This window comes from Aegilops tauschii, chromosome 7, assembly GCF_002575655.3.
Source record: "Aegilops tauschii subsp. strangulata cultivar AL8/78 chromosome 7, Aet v6.0, whole genome shotgun sequence".
NCBI classification, from domain to species: domain Eukaryota; kingdom Viridiplantae; phylum Streptophyta; class Magnoliopsida; order Poales; family Poaceae; genus Aegilops; species Aegilops tauschii.
Window position 1 is genome coordinate 347,694,247 of NC_053041.3, and position 20,747 is coordinate 347,714,993.

General features: G+C 48.4%; 1 protein-coding gene across 1 annotated transcript in view; it reads right to left on the reverse strand.

Annotated features, from left to right (window-relative positions):
- Nucleotides 1-19,797, reverse strand: part of LOC141027153 (uncharacterized) — a 57,094-nt gene extending 37,297 nt beyond the window's left edge. The window contains exon 1 of the mRNA XM_073504122.1: nt 19,477-19,797. Coding sequence (XP_073360223.1) covers nt 19,477-19,797 — 321 coding nt within the window. The remainder of the gene's footprint in view (nt 1-19,476) is intronic.
- Between the last annotated feature and the right edge of the window lie 950 nt (nt 19,798-20,747).

The following is a 20,747-nucleotide window of genomic DNA, read 5'->3' on the forward strand; positions in this document are numbered from 1 at the left end:
TAGTGCTTGGTTTTTGATGACTTATAGATTTTTGCAATAAGTATGTGAGTTCTTTATGACTAATGTTGAGTCCATGGATTATACGCACTCTTACCCTTCCATCATTGCTAGCCTCTTCGGTACCGTGCATTGCCCTTTCTCACATTGAGAGTTGGTGCAAACTTCGCCGGTGCATCCAAACCCCGTGATATGATACGCTCTTTCACACATAAACCTCCTTATATCTTCCTCAAAACAGCCACCATACCTACCTATTATGGCATTTCCATAGCCATTCCGAGATATATTGCCATGCAACTTTCCACCGTTCCGTTTATCATGACACGTTCATCATTGGCATATTGCTTTGCATGATCATGTAGTTGACATAGTATTTGTGGCAAAGCCACCGTTCATAATTCTTTCATACATGTCACTCTTGGTTCATTGCATATCCCGGTACACCGCCGGAGGCATTCATATAGAGTCATACTTTGTTCCAGTATCGAGTTGTAATCATTGAGTTGTAAATAAATAGAAGTGTGATGATCATCATTTTCTAGAGCATTGTCCCAAGTGAGGTAAAAAAATAAAATAAAAAAGAGAAAGGCCATAAAAAAGAGAAGGCCCAAAAAAATGAGAGAAAAAGAGAGAAGGGACAATGTTACTATCCTTTTACCATGCTTGTGCTTCAAAGTAGCACCATAATCTTCATGATAGAGAGTCTCTTGTTTTGTCACTTTCATATACTAGTGGGAATTTTTCATTATAGAACTTGGCTTGTATATTCCAACAATGGGCCTCCTCAAGTGCCCTAGGTCTTCGTGAGCAAGCAAGTTGGATGCACACCCACTTAGTTTCTTTTGTTGAGCTTTCATATATTTATAGCTCTAGTGCATCCGTTGCATGGCAATCCCTACTCCTTGGATTAACATCAATCGATGGGCATCTCCATAGCTCATTGATTAGCCTCGTTGATGTGAGACTTTCTCCTTTTTTGTCTTCTCTACATAACCCCATCATCATATTCTATTCCACCCATAGTGCTATATTCATGGCTCACGCTCATGTATTGCGTGAAGGTTGAAAAAGTTTGAGATTACTAAAGTATGAAACAATTGCTTGGCTTGTCATCGGGGTTGTGCATGATGAGAGCATTCTTGTGTGACGAAAATGGAGCATGACTAAACTATATGATTTTGTAGGGATGAACTTTCTTTGGCCATGTTATTTTGAGAGGACATAATTGCTTAGTTAGTATGCTTGAAGTATTATTACTTTTATGTCAATATGAACTTTTATCTTGAATCTTTCGGATCTGAATATTCATACCACAATTAAGAAAAATTACATTGAAAGTATGCCAAGTAGCATTCCACATCAAAAATTTTGTTTTTATCATTTACCTACTCGAGGACGAGCAGGAATTAAGCTTGGGGATGTTGATACGTCTCCAACGTATCTATAATTTTTGATTGTTCCATGCTATTATATTATCTGTTTTGGATGTTTATAGGCTTTATTAAACACTTTTATATTATTTTTGGGACTAACCTATTAACCCAGAGCCCAGTGCCAGTTCCTGTTTTTTTCCTTGTTTCAGTGTTTCGAAGAAAAGGAATATCAAACGGAGTCGAAACGGAATGAAATCTTCTGGAGAAGTTATTTTTGGAAAGAAAGCAATCCGGGGGACTTGGAGTCCACGTCAAGAAAGCAACGAGGAAGGCACAAGGCAGGGGGCGCGCCCACGCCCCTGGGCGCGCCCTCCACCCTCGTGGCTCCCCTGACGTATTTCTTCAGCCTATATATATCCATATACCCTAAAACCTTTAGGGAACAGAAGAGATCGGGAGTTCCGCCACTGCAAGCCTCTGTAGCCACCAAAAACCAATCGGGACCCTGTTCCGGCACCCTGCCAGAGGGGGGATCCCTCACCGGTGGCCATCTTCATCATCCCGGCGCTCTCCATGACGAGGAGGGAGTAGTTCACCCTCGGGGCTGAGGGTATGTACCAGTAGCTATGTGTTTGATCTCTCTCTCTCTCTCTCTCTCTCTCGTGTTCTTGATTTGGCACGATCTTGATGTATCGCGAGCTTTGCTATTATAGTTGGATCTTATGATGTTTCTCCCCCCTCTACCCTCTTGTAATGGATTGAGTTTTCCCTTTGAAGTAATCTTATCGGATTGAGTCTTTAAGGATTTGAGAACACTTGATGTATGTCTTGCGTGGGATAACTGTGGTGACAATGGGTTATTCTATTGATTCACTTGATGTATGTTTTTGTGACCAACTTGCGGGTTCCGCCCATGAACGCATAGGGGTTGGCACACGTTTTAGGATAGCCATACATCATTGGGAAATAATATATAGCGTTGAGCACCATGTTTAAGTAGATATTACAGCGGGTAAGAGAGAGGTTACACCGTTGCATAGAGGGGGGAAGAGTTGGTGATGATGGCGGTGAAGTTGTTGGTGAAGATTGCGGTGATGATGATGGCCACGGCGGCGTTCCGGTGCCACCGGAAGAGAAGGGGAAAGGGGGCCCCTTCGTCTTCTTCTTCCTTGACCTCCTCCCTAGATGGGAGAAGGGTTTCCCCTCTGGTCCTTGGCCTCCATGGCGTGGGAGGGGCGAGAGCCCCTCCGAGATTGGATCTGTCTCTCTGTCTCTCTCTGTTTCTGCACTCTCCTCTGCTGCCCTTTCACCGTTTCGTGTATATATGGAGATCCGTAACTCCGATTGGATTGAAACCTTCGCCCAGATCTTTTTCCAAAAATTAGCTTTCTTGCGGCCGAAGAAGGGCATCAACCGCCTTACGGGTGGCCCACGAGGGTCAGGGGCGCGCCTGCCTGGAGTGGGCGTGGGCCCCACTCTCGTGGCCACCTCGGGCACTGTCTCGCGTTGATTTTACTTCCCAAAAATCACAAATATTCCAAAATAATTCTCCATCCGTTTTTATCCCGTTTGGATTCCGTTTGATATGGGGTTTCTGCGAAACATAAAACATGCAACAGACAGGAACTGGCACTAGGCACTGGATCAATATGTTAGTCCCAAAAATAATATAAAAAGTTGCCAAAAGTATATGAAAGTTGTAGAATATTGGCATGGAACAATCAAAAATTATAGATACGACGGAGACGTATCATTCGACCATTGAGCCGATGATGACCTACCGGGCCATCGAAAACCCCCTTGCATCAAGTCCGAACACTCCAAGCAGATGGATCCGGCAGAGTTTTTGTCCTTGAACGAGCTCCTAGATCGCATCGCCGCTTTGGTAATCGCCATAGATTATGATAGGATCGGGCCTAAAACCGATCAAGGAGAAATCAAAACTCCACCGGTCACCCACCAGACAGCAGTAGTCGAGGAGCAGGACAGCGAGTCTTCTTCTATATCGAAGACGGACTAAGTTCGGATCGCCGGTCAGGAAGAACCGGATGCCCGATAGCGAAAAGATGCGACCAGCCCTCCGAACATAGAATCGGACGGCAGTCCTAAACAATCAGAAGATACTCCGGAGCCCAGACTATTGAGTCTGGGAGGTCTTCAGACTCCGGATAATCGGTCAGGTCAGGGTTCGGATTTAATTCCACCCACCCACCCGGACATAGACGCTCTCATGAACATAAAACAACAATCTCAGGAAACGGTCCACCACTTCTGGGCCAGATTCCTCCTTGTCGAAAACAGGGCAAAGATTGCCGCGACGAGGACGCGATATCAGCGTTCTGCAACAATTGCGCGGACGAAGGAATCCTCAACGCCATCAATCACCACCGCATACTGAAGTTCGCTGACTTAGCAACTATCATACAGAAGTACATCGCGATGGAAAGCGCCTGGAAAACTCAGGCAGCTTGCTGGGAACCGTCGGCCCCAACTCAACTCCTCCTACGGGCGAAGAGGACGCACCCCCGCGGCATGCCCAGTCCAACAGTCAAGAAACATAAACCCATTACGCGGCACGGCACCGTTCTGGAGGGATGGCTCGATGGCCCATGCAAAATACACACAACACCAGATACCGTGGCAACCCACAGCTTTAGAGCTTGTTGGATACTCCGGCAGGTAGCCAAGAGCGGCGAGGACATCCTTATCAAGGACACCCCAGAACAGCACCCTCAAGAAAACAACGACACAAGAGTATTGACAGTCTTCGAGACATTCGCTTCAAACAACAAGCGCAAAAGGGCACTTCGCGACCTCGCCGAAGTCTGCCAAATCACTACAATAAACCCCTGGAACGACACGACTATAACATTTAATGCCGGTGACGAACCGAAGTACAGGACAGTCCGAGTGCTAGCCGCATTAGTCCTCAATCCCGTCATGGACGGGTTTCGACTTACCAAGGTCCTCATGGACGGCGGCAGTGGACTAAACCTCATTTATGAGGACACACTCCATAAAATGGAAATAGACAGGAGCCGCATCAAGAAAAGTAGCACAACCTTCCGAGGAAACATTCCCAGTTGAGAGGCGCGATGCGCGGGAAAAATCACACTTGACGTGGTATTCGGCAAGCCGGAGAATTATCGGTCCGAAGAAATCACTTTCCAAGTGGCCCTTTTCAACAGCGGATACCACGCCCTGTTGGGGCGGGATGCTTTTACACGCTTCCAATCTATACCTCATTACGGGTATATGAAGCTCAAAATGCCCGGACCAAACGGTATAATCACTCTCGTCAGTGATCCGGACATAGCACTCCGCGCTGAAAACAAAACCGCATCCCTGGCCCTTGAGGCGCTATCCGAAGCCCTCGCGGCCAAAGAATTAACCGCACTACGCTCCACGGTGGACAGGGACGATGTGATCCTCGACAAACGCCCCAAATCCACCTCATTCAAACCAGCAAAAGAAATAGTCAAATTCCAGGTCCACCCAACAGACCCCAAGAAGACAGCATCTATCGGAGCGCAACTGAACCCAACAGTTGACGCCGCACTACGAGAATTCCTGCGCGAAAACTGGGACATATTTGCCTGGCACCCTTCAGATATGCCAGGGATCCAACGCAAGCTGGCCAAACATAGCCTCAATGTATTAAAGGGATTTAAACCGGTCAAGCAAACACTGCGGCGCTTTTCTGAACCCAAGCGACAAGCCATGGGGGAGGAGCTGGCCAAGCTTATCGAAGCCGGATTCATTAGAAAAATCAAACATCCGGACTGGCTGGCAAACCTGGTGATGGTACCAAAGAAGGACAAATCCTGGCGCCTGTGTGTCGATTTCAAAGACCTCAACAAGGCTTGCCCGAAGGATCCCTTCCCCTCCCCCGCATTGATCAAATGATTGACGCCACCACAGGACACAACTCACTGTGTTTCCTCGATGCATATTCCGGATACCATCAAATCAAAATGAAGGAGTCCGATCAAGCTGCAACAACATTTATTACCCCATATGGGCCATTCTGCTTCAACACAATGCTTTTCGGGCTCACGAATGCCGGCGCCACATACCAACGCATGATTCAAACATGCCTGGAGAAGCAGATCGGCAAGACAGTAGAAGCTTACATCGATGACGTCGTCATCAAAACTAGGCACGTCGAAACACTAATAGACGACTTACATCTTACATTCGACAACCTCCGTGCGTATGACATTAAACTCAACCCGGAAAAGGGTGTCTTCGGCGTCCCCGCTGGAAAACTGCTGGGCTTCATCGTTTCCAATAGAGGAATAGAAGCAAATCCAGCAAAAATCCGAGCTCTGTCACAGTTGGCTACGCCAACAGACCTCAAACAAGTCCAAAAACTAGCTGGTTGCATGGCAGCGTTAAGTCGCTTTATCTCCAGATTAGGAGAAAAGGCACTGCCACTCTATCGCCTCTTACGACGCACCGGTAACTTCGAATGGACACACGCGGCGACTGCCGGACTGGAGGAAATAAAGCACCTCCTAGCAAGCAACCCAATTCTGGCCGCACCAAACGCTGGCGAACCCATGTTGCTATACATATCGGCAACACATCAGGTGGTGAGCGCCGTGCTCGTCGTCGAACGAGAACAGGACGGACACAAATTCCCACTTCAAAAACCAGTATACTATGTATCTACTGTCCTCACACCATGCAAATCCCGATACCCCCATTACCAAAAGATAGCATACGCGGCCTTCATGGCATCCGAAAGCTACGACACTACTTTCAGGAGTGTTCAATCACGGTGGCTTCTGAAGTCCCACTCAATGACATAATAAACAACCGCGATGCCACGGGACGGATCACCAAATGGGCCATAGAGCTACTTCCATTTGACATAACATACAAGCCACGTCAAGCCATCAAATCCCAAGTACTGGCTGACTTCGTCGCTGAATGGACGGAGGCCGAACTCCCTAAAGAGTACGGGACATATTCCAATTGGGTTATGTATTTTGACGGCTCCAAAATGCTGGTGGGGCTAGGAGCGGGAGTCGTGTTAACATCCCCCACGGTTGATGTCGTCCAGTATGTACTCCAAATACTATACACAGACTCCAACAACCCAGCCGAATACGAGGACCTATTGCATGGTCTTCGGATGGCCGTATCCATGGGCATACAACGCCTAGAGGTGCGCGGGGATTCAAACCTCGCAATATCTCAAATAAACGGAGACTTTGATGCTAAAGATCCATAGATGGCAGCTTAGCGTAATGCCGTCTTAAAATATCGGCTCGGTTCGAGGGGCTCGAATTTCATCACGTCGCCCGGGAGAGTAATCAGGCAGCGGACGTCCTTGTTCGCATCGGCGCCAAGCACGACCCCGTTCCACCCAACATTTTCCTCGGAAGGCTTTTCAAGCCATCCGTGGTGTGGCAAGGGGAGGGCGGCAACAACAGTCCAGATTCAAATACAACCCCAAATCCCGAACACACCGATAGCATCGGGGGCTCACCACCGAAATAACACCGTCGGCCCATCTCATTATGGCAGACATTGCCCCATGGACCGAACCCTTCTTGGCCTACATAAATAGGAAGGAGCTTCCCGAAGAACAGAATGAGGCTCACCGCATTGTCCAGCGTTCAAAAGCCTAAAAGGTTCACGACGGAGAGCTTTACAAGAAAAGTACTACCAGATTACTTCAAAGATGTATCTCCAAGGAAGAGTGGCGACAGCTTTTAGCGGAAATTCACGCTGGTCTCAGCGGACACCACGCCGCAGCTCGGGCCCTTGTTAGCAAAGCCTTCCGTACTGGGTTTTATTGGCCGGCAGCCCAAGCAGACACGCAGGACCTTGTCCAACGCTGCGTCGGATGCCAACTCTTCGCCAACCAAAGCCACATGCCCCCAACTGCCTTACAAACTATCCCCATTACTTGTCTTTTCGCGGTCTGGGGACTAGACATGGTTGGACCCCTTAAAGGGGGAAGCCATAAGAAAAAATATCTGTTGGTCATGGTGGACAAATTCACTAAGTGGATAGAGGCTAAACCGGTCAGAACGGCTGAGTCCGGCCCGGTGATAAAATTCATATCCGGTGTTGTGCACCGTTATGGTGTCCCACACGGCATCATCACCGACAACGGCTCTAATTTCACAGCCGACGAGGTAAAAACCTGGTGTACTAATCTTGGCATTAAACTCGATTACGCCTCCGTCTACCACCCGCAAACCAACGGTCAAGTCGAACGAGCCAATGGTCTTATTATGAGCGGCATCAAACCCAGACTAGTGCGGTCTTTGAGAGAATCAGACAAGCACTGGGTTGAGGAGCTCGACTCCGTACTCTAGGGGCTGCGGACCACACCCAACCGTACTACCGGATACACACCTTTCTTCATGGTGTATGGCGTGGAGGCTGTATTGCCCTGCGATATTATCCACGACTCACCTCAAGTGCGTATGTACGAAGAGAGAGAAGCCGAGCTTCATCGGCAGGACAACCTAGATGCCCTGGAAGAGGAGCGTGATGTCGCAAAAGCTCGTTCAGCATTTTACCACCAGCAGGCCCGAAGATATCAAAGCAGAGAAGTACGGGCCAAGACCTACAACATTGGCGAACTCGTTCTACGCCTGCCGGAGAAGAAAAAGGACAAACTCAAGCCCAAATGGGAGGGTCCCTTCATAATTGACGAAGTTCTCACCGGAGGGGCGTACCGTCTTCGCGATGCATCAGACAATCGCCTCGAGCCGAACCCCTGGAACGCGGCCAGACTCCGAAGATTCTATGCCTAGCGCCGAACTCCTTGTTCGTCTCCTTCTCCCCTGTAGTTTCCATTATTCTTTCTCTCTTTTTGGATTACTTTTTTCTTTCTGGCTTTAAAACTTTCGTACGGCTAGACCGCACACCCCTGACGCATACATCTTTAAATATGTACGTCCATCATACCTGGGGGCTTCTTGGACAGAAGCTTTTTATTATTATTCCTTGAGCATCAAGCTCTTCACATATGAGTTTTTCCATATGTACCTTTTCTTCGCCACTATATGTATCGATATGACTTAAGTTTTGGCCAAGCTGGGTTGCCTGGCTCCTGTGCTTATGCCCTACGTTCCCGTTAGTTCGGCTAGGGCATAAAGGGAGCACCTCTGCGATTGTTACTGCCGGGTCATCCAGATGTGTACCTCATACTGGGTGAAGCAGAAAGCTAGTGTTCTTAAGGGAATATTCGGTCGGTGAATTAAAGATGTTTTTTGCACTCACTCCATTATGAACCCCCAGAAACTATACACACTGTGATTTTCACATCACAATTCGGACATGTATACTAATGCATGCACACCCAGGGAAAGGAACCCTTAATGGAACTATTCTCTCTCGAAGATGTTTCTTACAATTTCAATGTAATATAACATAGCTAGCCGGATACAACTTGTCTGTTCAAGCAACTATGACCCCTATGCCTAGTTTTCGCGCATACCCCGGTCTATTCGGCCGTGCGGGTATTCGGAAACACTCCGCACCTTCGGGTCCGGAGGTTGAAGTGAAAAGGTCTGCCATGACCAATGCTATACAATTCAACTAGAGTTACATATATCAAGGAAAGTACATAGTCACTTGGACTCAAACACTGCCTCCTCTACATCGTCCAAAAGGCGGTCTAACTTACAATCCTGTTGGGAATATTTGGCGGCCACCTCTACTTGGTCATATACTAAACTAACGGGAATTTCTTCCCCATCCGACCCTAGCGGTCCGACACAGGACAATGTGATTAGGATCCAACTTGGTATATTGCATCTTCACCATGGCCCAGGCCTCTCGCGCACCCTCTCGGCAGGCGGATATCTTCCATAGTCGGATACGCCGCCGCGCTCCTTTGAACAGCTCTACAACCTCCTCCATACTTCCTGGAGGGGAGGCGGATGGCCATTGGGCCTTGGCAACACTCCGCATCGCCAGCCGAGCCTGCTCGTGCACTTGCGACAGCCCTTGCAGCAGATCACTTCATGATCCGGACACCTCCTCTTCAGGACGGCCCGTCAATATACCTGCAATCATAACTATATCAGTTCCATTTATCTCCGAACTACTTTAAAAATAGTTCAGACACATACTGAATATGCCACCCCGTGGCTTCTTGTTCTCCTTCATGGAGTCGGCTAGCTGGGCTCGCACATCTTTCAATTCTTCACCAAATGTAGTGTTGGAATCCTGTAGCTTGTTTTTCTCCCCTCTGACTCAGGTCAGCACATGCTCGCCTGCGGCGTGTAGCCTTTTCGCCTCTTTTTCTCCCTCTTGGGCGATGTGACGCTCGGATAATTAGGCTACAGTAATCCCATGTTAATGATGCCATGTCACCACGGTTACTGTTGTTAATCTCGCGTTAGTTCGAAACCGGTTTCGAGTCCAAATTAAAAATCAAACAAACATTAAAAGTTTTCAAATATTAAAACTAAAATGTTCGGGTTGTGCCAAATATTGCATAGGTAATTATGGTGGAGAAACCACACTTTTATAAAAGGTTTGAATGCTCTAAAATAATTTAAGTGGTAACTAGAACATTATTTAAATGCCGTTGGTATTTTATAAAATACTAAACTATTTTATTTTGGGTTAAAACCTTTTGTGGCTGAGGGTTATTTTGAAACGTTATTTTAGGAGTTGTTGTCATATTTTACTAAATAAAAATAATGTGGAACTAAAATTAAAACAAAAAAGTAAAGTAAAAAGAATAATAATAAAAGAAAACAAAAGACCCCCTCTCTCCCCTGGACCAAGAGGCCTAGCTGGCTGCCGAACTGGCCGGCCCACCCTGTTGCCAGCCTACTTACCCCCAGCGTAACCCTAACCCTCTCGATCCCCTCTCATTCCCTGGCCGCTCCCCTCACCCCTCATCCGCCTCCACACCCCTGCACACACAAACCGCGCCAGGGAGAGGAGCTCCCTGCACCCATTTCCATCGCCGAACGCCTCGTCCTCGCCGGCACCTCCCGACCCTCTTCCTCACCCTCCTGCACGTCGCCCGTCTTGTTGGGAATCGTAGCATAATTTAAAATTTTCCTACGCTCACCAAGATGCATCTATGGAGTCTACTAGCAACGAGGGGAAAGGAGTGCATCTACATACCCTTGTAGATCGCGAGCGGAAGCGTTCCAATGAACGTGGATGACGGAGTCGTACTCGCCGTGATCCAAATCACCGATGACCGAGTGCCGAACGGACGGCACCTCCGCGTTCAACACACGTACGGTGCAGCGACGTCTCCTCCTTCTTGATCCAGCAAGGGGGAAGGAGAGGCTGATGGAGATCCAGCAGCACGACGGCGTGGTGGTGGATGTAGCGGGTCTCCGGCAGGGCTTCGCCGAGCTTCTGCAAGAGAGAGAGAGAGAGGTGTTGCAGGGGAGGAGGGAGGCGCCCAAGGCTGTGTGTTGCTGCCCTCCCTCCCCCCTTTATATAGACCCCTGGGGGGTGTGCGCCAGCCCTGGAGATGAGATCCAAAGGGGGTGCGGCGGCCACAAGGGGGGAAGGGGTTGCCTTGCCCCCCAAGGCAAGGGGGAACTCCCCCCTAGGGTTCCCAACCCTAGGCGCATGGGGGGAGGCCCAAGGGGGGCGCCCCAGCCCACTAAGGGCTGGTTCCCTTCCACTTTCAGCCCACGGGGCCCTCCGGGATAGGTGGCCCCACCCGGTGGACCCCCGGGACCCTTCCGGTGGTCCCGGTACAATACCGGTAACCCCCGAAACTTTCCCGATAGCTGAAACTGGACTTCCTATATATAATTCTTCACCTCCGGACCATTCCGGAACCTCTCGTGACGTCCGGGATCTCATCCGGGACTCCAAACAACTTTCGGGTTTCCGCATACATATATCTCTACAACCCTAGCGTCACCGGACCTTAAGTGTGTAGACCCTACGGGTTCGGGAGACATGCAGACATGACCGAGACGCCTCTCCGGTCAATAACCAACAGCGGGATCTGGATACCCATGTTGGCTCCCACATGCTCCACGATGATCTCATCGGATGAACCACGGTGTCGAGGATTCAATCAATCCGTATGCAATTCCCTTTGTCAATCGGTATGTTACTTGCCCGAGATTCGATCGTCGGTATCCCAATACCTTGTTCAATCTCGTTACCGGCAAGTCTCTTTACTCGTACCGCAATGCATGATCCCGTGACTAACGCCTTAGTCACATTGAGCTCATTATGATGATGCATTACCGAGTGGGCCCAGAGATACCTCTCCGTCACACGGAGTGACAAATCCCAGTCTCGATCCGTGCCAACCCAACAGACACTTTCGGAGATACCCGTAGTGCACCTTTATAGTCACCCAGTTACGTTGTGACGTTTGGCACACCCAAAGCACTCCTACGGTATCCGGGAGTTGCACGATCTCATGGTCTAAGGAAAAGATACTTGACATTGGAAAAGCTCTAGCAAACGAAACTACACGATCTTTTATGCTATGCTTAGGATTGGGTCTTGTCCATCACATCATTCTCCTAATGATGTGATCCCGTTATCAATGACATCCAATGTCCATAGTCAGGAAACCATGACTATCTGTTGATCAACGAGCTAGTCAACTAGAGGCTTACTAGGGACACGTTGTGGTCTATGTATTCACACATGTATTACGATTTCCGGACAATACAATTATAGCATGAATAATAGACAATTACCATGAACAAAGAAATATAATAATAACCATTTATTATTGCCTCTAGGGCATATTTCGAACAGTCTCCCACTTGCACTAGAGTCAATAATCTAGTTACATTGTGATGAATCGAACACCCATTGCGTCCTGGTGTTGATCATGTTTTGCCCTAGGGAGAGGTTTAGTCAACGGATCTGCTACATTCAGGTCCGTGTGTACTTTACAAATTTCTATGTCTCCATTTTGAACACTTTCACGAATGGAGTTGAAGCGACGCTTGATATGCCTGGTCTTCCTGTGAAACCTGGGCTCCTTCGCAAGGGCAATAGCTCCAGTGTTGTCACAGAAGAGAGTCATCGGGCCCGACGCATTGGGAATCACCCCTAGGTCGGTAATGAACTCCTTCATCCAGACTGCTTCCTGTGCTGCCTCCGAGGCTGCCATGTATTCCGCTTCACATGTAGATCCCGCCACGACGCTTTGCTTGCAACTGCACCAGCTTACTGCTCCTCCATTCAAAATATACACGTATCCGGTCTGTGACTTCGAGTCATCCAGATCTGTGTCGAAGCTAGCGTCGACGTAACCCTTTACGACGAGCTCTTCGTCACCTCCATAAACGAGAAACATATCCTTAGTCCTCTTCAGCTACTTCAGGATATTCTTGACCGCTGTCCAGTGTTCCATGCCGGGATTACTTTGGTACCTTCCTACCAAACTTACGGCAAGGTTTACATCAGGTCTGGTACACAGCATGGCATACATAATAGACCCTATGGCCGAGGCATAGGGGATGACACTCATCTTTTCTATATCTTCTGCCGTGGTCAGGCATTGAGCCGTGCTCAATTGCACACCTTGCAATACAGGCAAGAACCCTTTCTTGGACTGATCCATACTGAACTTCTTCAATATCTTGTCAAGGTATGTACTCTGCGAAAGACCAATGAGGCGTCTTGATCTATCTCTATAGATCTTGATGCCTAATATATAAGCAGCTTCTCCAAGGTCCTTCATTGAAAAACACTTATTCAAATAGGCCTTTATACTTTCCAAGAATTCTATATCATTTCCCATCAATAATATGTCATAAACATATAATATGAGAAATGCTACAGAGCTCCCACTCACTTTCTTGTAAACACAGGCTTCTCCATAAGTCTGTGTAAACCCAAACACTTTGATCATCTCATCAAAGCGAATGTTCCAACTCCGAGATGCTTGCACCAGCCCATAGATTGAGCGCTGGAGCTTGCACACTTTGTTAGCATTCTTAGGATCGACAAAACCTTCCGGCTGCATCATATACAACTCTTCCTTAAGGAAGCCGTTAAGGAATGCCGTTTTGACGTCCATCTGCCATATCTCATAATCATAGTATGCGGCAATTGCTAACATGATTCGGACGGACTTCAGCTTCACTACGGGTGAGAAAGTCTCATCGTAGTCAACCCCTTGAACTTGTCGATAACCCTTAGCGACAAGTCGAGCTTTGTAGATGGTCACATTACCATCTGCGTCCGTCTTCTTCTTAAAGATCCATTTGTTTTCTATGGCTCGCCGTTCATCGGGCAAGTCAGTCAAAGTCCATACTTTGTTTTCATACATGGATTCTATCTCGGATTTCATGGCTTCCAGCCATTTGTCGGAATCCGGGCCCGCCATCGCTTCTTCATAGTTCGAAGGTTCACCGTTGTCTAACAACATGATTTCCAGGACAGGGTTGTCGTACCACTCTGGTGCGGAACGTGTCCTTGTGGACCTACGAAGTTCAGTAACTTGATCCGAAGCTTCATGATCATCATCATTAACTTCCTCCCCAGTCGGTGTAGGCACCACAGGAACATTTTCCCGCGCTGCGCTACTTTCCGGTTCGGAAGGGGTGACTATCACCTCATCAAGTTCCACTTTCCTCCCACTCAATTCTTTCGAGAGAAACTCCTTCTCTAGAAAGGACCCGTTCTTGGCAACGAAGATCTTGCCTTCAGATCTGAGGTAGAAGGTGTACCCAATAGTTTCCTTAGGGTATCCTATGAAGACGCATTTTTCCGATTTGGGTTCGAGCTTTTCAGGTTGAAGTTTCTTGACATAAGCATCGCATCCCCAAACTTTTAGAAACGACAGCTTAGGTTTCTTCCCAAACCATAATTCATACGGTGTCGTCTCAACGGATTTAGACGGTGCCCTATTTAAAGTGAATGCGGCAGTCTCTAAAGCATAACCCGAAAATGAGAGCGGCAAATCGGTAAGAGACATCATAGGTCGCACCATATCCAATAGAGTGCGATTACGACGTTCGGACACACCATTTCTCTGAGGTGTTCCAGGCGGCGTGAGTTGTGAAACTATTCCACATTTCCTTAAGTGTGTACCAAATTCGTGACTTAAATATTCTCCACCACGATCTGATCGTAAGAATTTTATTTTTCTGTCACGTTGATTCTCAACTTCACTCTGAAATTCCTTGAACTTTTCAAAGGTTTCAGACTTGTGTTTCATTAGGTAGACATACCCATATCTACTTAAATCATCAGTGAGAGTGAGAACATAACGATATCCTCCGCGAGCCTCAACACTCATTGGACCACACACATCGGTATGTATGATTTCCAATAAGTTGGTTGCTCGCTCCATTGTTCCGGAGAACGGAGTCTTGGTCATCTTACCCATGAGGCATGGTTCGCACGTGTCAAATGATTCGTAATCAAGAGACTCCAAAAGTCCATCTGCATGGAGCTTCTTCATGCGCTTGACACCAATGTGACCAAGGCGGCAGTGCCACAAGTATGTGGGACTATCGTTATCAACTTTACATCTTTTGGTGTTCACACTATGAACATGTGTAACATCACGTTCGAGATTCATCAAAAATAAACCATTGACCAGCGGGGCATGACCATAAAACATATCTCTCAAATAAATAGAACAACCATTATTCTCGGATTTAAATGAGTAGCCATCTCGAATTAAACGAGATCCAGATACAATGTTCATGCTCAAAGCTGGCACTAAATAACAATTATTGAGGTTTAAAACTAATCCCGTGGGTAGATGCAGAAGTAGCGTGCCGACGGCGATCACATCGACCTTGGAACCATTCCCGACGCGCATCGTCACCTCGTCCTTTGCCAGTCTCCGTTTATTCTGTAGTTCCTGCTTTGAGTTACAAATATGAGCAACCGCACCGGTATCAAATACCCAGGAGCTACTACGAGTACTGGTGAGGTACACATCAATTACTTGTATATCACATATACCTTGGGTGTTGCCGGCCTTCTTCTTGTCCGCTAAATATTTGGGGCAGTTCCGCTTCCAGTGACCACTTCCCTTGCAATAAAAGCACTCAGTCTCGGGCTTGGGTCCATACTTTGACTTCTTCCCGGTAACTGGTTTACCGGGCGCGGCAACTCCCTTGCCGTCCTTCTTGAAGTTCTTCTTACCCTTGCCCTTCTTGAACTTAGTGGTTTTATTCACCATCAACACTTGATGTTCTTTTCTGATCTCCACCTCAGCTGATTTCAGCATTGAATATACCTCAGGAATGGTCTTTTCCATCCCCTGCATATTGTAGTTCATCACAAAGCTCTTGTAGCTTGGTGGAAGCGACTGGAGGATTCTGTCAATGACCGCGTCATCCGGGAGATTAACTCCCAGCTGAGACAAGCGGTTGTGCAACCCAGACATTCTGAGTATGTGCTCACTAACAGAACTGTTCTCCTCCATTTTACAGCTGAAGAACTTGTCGGAGACATCATATCTCTCGACCCGGGCATGAGCTTGAAAAACTAATTTCAGCTCCTCGAACATCTCATATGCTCCATGTTTCTCAAAACGCTTTTGGAGACCCGGTTCTAGGATGTAAAGCATGCCGCACTGAACGAGGGAGTAATCATCAGCACGCTGCTGCCAAGCGTTCATAACGTCTTGGTTCTCTGGGATTGGTGCTTCACCTAGCGGTGCTTCTAAGACATAATCTTTCTTGGTTGCTATGAGGATGATCCTCAGGTTCCGGACCCAGTCCGTATAGTTGCTGCCATCATCTTTCAGCTTGGTTTTCTCTAGGAACGCGTTGAAATTGAGGACAACGTTGGCCATTAGATCTACAAGACATAGTGTAAAGATTTTAGACTAAGTTCATGATAATTAAGTTCATATAATCAAATTATTTAATGAACTCCCACTCAGATAGACATCCCTCTAGTCATCTAAGTGAAACATGATCCGAACTCAACTAGGCCGTGTCCGATCATCACGTGAGACGGACTAGTCAAGATCGGTGAACATCTCCATGTTGATCGTATCTTCTATACGACTCATGCTCGACCTTTCGGTCCTCCGTGTTCCGAGGCCATGTCTGTACATGCTAGGCTCGTCAAGTCAACCTAAGTGTATTGCGTGTGTTCCGAGGCCATGTCTGTACATGCTAGGCTCGTCAACACCCGTTGTATTCGAACGTTAGAATCTATCACACCCGATCATCACGTGGTGCTTCGAAACAACGAACCTTCGCAACGGTGCACAGTTAGGGTGAACACTTTCTTGAAATTATTATAAGGGATCATCTTACTTACTACCGTCGTTCTAAGCAAATAAGATGCAAAAACATGATAAACATCACATGCAATCAAATAGTGACATGATATGGCCAATATCATCATGCTCCTTTGATCTCCATCTTCAGGGCACCATGATCATCTTCGTCACCGGCATGACACCATGATCTCCATCATCATGATCTCCATCATTGTGTCTTCATGAAGTCGTCACGCTAACGATTACTTCTACTTGTATGGCTAACGCGTTTAGCAACAAAGTAAAGTAAATTACATGGCGTTATTCAATGACACGCAGGTCATGCAAAATAATAAAGACAACTCCTATGGCTCCTGCCGGTTGTCATACTCATCGACATGCAAGTCGTGATTCCTATTACAAGAATATGATCAATCTCATACATCACATATATCATTCATCACATCTTCTGGCCATATCACATCACATAGCACTTGCTGCAAAAACAAGTTAGACGTCCTCTAATTGTTGTTGCAAGTTTTTACGTGGTTTGTAGGTTTCTAGCAAGAACGTTTTCTTACCTACGTATGACCACAACGTGATTTGCCAATTTCTATTTACCCTTCATAAGGACCCTTTTCATCGAATCCGTTCCGACTAAAGTAGGAGAGACAGACACCCGCTAGCCACCTTATGCAACTAGTGCATGTCAGTCGGTGGAACCTGTCTCACGTAAGCGTACGTGTAAGGTCGGTCCGGGCCGCTTCATCCTACAATGCCGCCGAAACAAGAAACGACTAGTAGCGGCAAGAAGAATTGGCAAACTCAACGCCCACAACTGCTTTGTGTTCTACTCGTGCATAGTAACTACGCATAGGCCTGGCTCTGATACCACTGTTGGGAATCGTAGCATAATTTAAAATTTTCCTACGCTCACCAAGATGCATCTATGGAGTCTACTAGCAACGAGGGGAAAGGAGTGCATCTACATACCCTTGTAGATCGCGAGCAGAAGCGTTCCAATGAACGTGGATGATGGAGTCGTACTCGCCGTGATCCAAATCACCGATGACCGAGTGCCGAACGGACGGCACCTCCGCGTTCAACACACGTACGGTGCAGCGACATCTCCTCCTTCTTGATCCAGCAAGGGGGAAGGAGAGGTTGATGGAGATCCAGCAGCACGACGGCGTGGTGGTGGATGTAGCGGGTCTCCGGCAGGGCTTCGCCGAGCTTCTGCGAGAGAGAGAGAGAGAGAGGTGTTGCAGGGGAGGAGGGAGGCGCCCAAGGCTGTGTGTTGCTGCCCTCCCTCCCCCCCTTTATATAGGCCCCTGGGGGGTGTGCGCCAGCCCTGGAGATGAGATCCAAAGGGGGGGCGGCGGCCACAAGGGGGGAAGGGGTTGCCTTGCCCCCCAAGGCAAGGGGGAACTCCCCCCTAGGGTTCCCAACCCTAGGCGCATGGGGGGAGGCCCAAGGGGGGCGCCCCAGCCCACTAAGGGCTGGTTCCCTTCCACTTGCAGCCCACGGGGCCCTCCGGGATAGGTGGCCCCACCCGGTGGACCCCCGGGACCCTTCCGGTAGTCCCGGTACAATACCGGTAACCCCCGAAACTTTCCCGGTAGCCGAAACTGGACTTCCTATATATAATTCTTCACCTCCGGGCCATTCCGGAACCTCTCGTGACGTCCGGGATCTCATCCGGGACTCCGAACAACTTTCGGGTTTCCGCATACATATATCTCTACAACCCTAGCGTCACCGGACCTTAAGTGTGTAGACCCTATGGGTTCGGGAGACATGCAGACATGACCGAGACGCCTCTCCGGTCAATAACCAACAGCGGGATCTGGATACCCATGTTGGCTCCCACATGCTCCACGATGATCTCATCGGATGAGCCACGGTGTCGAGGATTCAATCAATCCGTATGCAATTCCCTTTGTCAATCGGTACGTTACTTGCCCGAGATTCGATCGTCGGTATCCCAATACCTTGTTCAATCTCGTTACCGGCAAGTCTCTTTACTCGTACCGCAATGCATGATCCCGTGACTAACGCCTTAGTCACATTGAGCTCATTATGATGATGCATTACCGAGTGGGCCCAGAGATACCTCTCCGTCACACGGAGTGACAAATCCCAGTCTCGATCCGTGCCAACCCAACAGACACTTTTGGAGATACCCGTAGTGCACCTTTATAGTCACCCAGTTACGTTGTGACGTTTGGCACACCCAAAGCACTCCTACGGTATCCGGGAGTTGCACGATCTCATGGTCTAAGGAAAAGATACTTGACATTGGAAAAGCTCTAGCAAACGAAACTACACGATCTTTTATGCTATGCTTAGGATTGGGTCTTGTCCATCACATCATTCTCCTAATGATGTGATCCCGTTATCAATGACATCCAATGTCCATAGTCAGGAAACCATGACTATCTGTTGATCAACGAGCTAGTCAACTAGAGGCTTACTAGGGACACGTTGTGGTCTATGTATTCACACATGTATTACGATTTCCGGACAATACAATTATAGCATGAATAATAGACAATTACCATGAACAAAGAAATATAATAATAACCATTTATTATTGCCTCTAGGGCATATTTCCAACACGTCTTCCCCGAGCTCTGCAGGACGCCGTGCTCGCCGCCCCGACGCCAACCGCCGTCGCCCGGAACCGTCGTCCTCATCCCCACCTCGCCGGACGACCTCGACCTCCCCCGGCTTCACCGAGCCCTCCACGAGCTCCGCAGTGAGCCTCTCCGACGATCCCCCACCTCCCCCTCAATCTCGTTGCCGTAACCGCCGACCATGTCCTCGCACCGTAGCCCCGCGCCCGTGCTCACCGTGCCCCACTTCGCTCCGGCCGCCTGCTGCCTTCGCTCTGCCTGCAAGCGACTCCTCTGCTGCTCCTCAGCGCCCCCAGCTCGCCTCGTTGCCGTTGTCTGCGCTGCCGCCGCTCTGCTCCACCTGCGGCCTGCCGTTGCTCGCCGGCGCCTTCCCCCTAGTGCCCGCCAGAGCTCTGCTCCCGGCGTCCGCCACCGCGATGCTGCCTACTGCTGGCGCCGCTGCTGGCCGCCCCGCCTCCGCCCGTTGCTGGCCCCGCTGATGCCGTGCCGCGCCCGCCTCTTGCCCGTCGCAGTGCGCGCGCCCGCAGCTCCGCTTCCCTCCCGCGAGCCGCGCCGCCGACCCGCGCCCGCTCGGCCCTCTCCTGGGTCGGGCGCCGCAGCGCCCAACACCCAGCGCCCGCATCCCCCTGTGCCCGCTATGCCCTTGGGCCTATGACAGGGGGCCCCATCCCCTGGAACATTTAAAAAAAATGAATATAAAAAAATAAAATAAAATAAAATAATTAAGTAATTAATTGATTAAGTTAATTAATCCTATTTAATTAATCCAATTAACTAGTTAGTTTAATTAAATAGTAATTAGATTAGTTAAACCCTAATTAGACTAAATAGTCAATGGCGAACGGGACCCACACGTCAGTTGACCAGCCAACGCCTCTATTGACTGCTGACGTCATGCTGACGTCAGCATGCACTGTTCTGGATAATGTTGAATTAAATTAATTAAATAAATGCTAAAATTAATTTAAATCTTTTAAAATTCATATAAAATAAACCGTAGCTCAGATGAAAATACTTTGTACATGAAAGTTGCTCAGAACGACGAGACGAATCTAGATACGCAACCCGTTCGTCCGCCACACATCACTAACATATCGAACTCGCAACTTTCCCCCTCTGTTTCATCTGTCCGAAAATGCGAAACATCGGGAATACTTTCCCGGATGTTCCCCCCCTTCGCGGGTACCACCTACTGCCGCGTTAGGGCACACCTAGCACCACTCATTGTCATGTCACGCATCATCATGCTTATGTTTGCATTGTATTTACTGTTTCTTCCCTCTCTTCTCTCAGGTAGACTACGAGACCGACGCTGCTGCTACCCAGTTCGACTACGGAGTTGACACCCCTCCTACTTGCCAGAGCAACCAGGCAAGCCCCCCCTTGATCACCAGATATCGCCTATTCTTCTCTATACTGCTTGCATTAGAGTAGTGTAGCATGTTACTGCTTTCCGTTAATCCTATCCTGATGCATAACCTATCATTGTTGCTACAGTTGTTACCCTTACCTGCTATCCAACTGCTTAGTATAGGATGCTAGTGTTCCATCAGTGGCCCTACACCCTTGTCC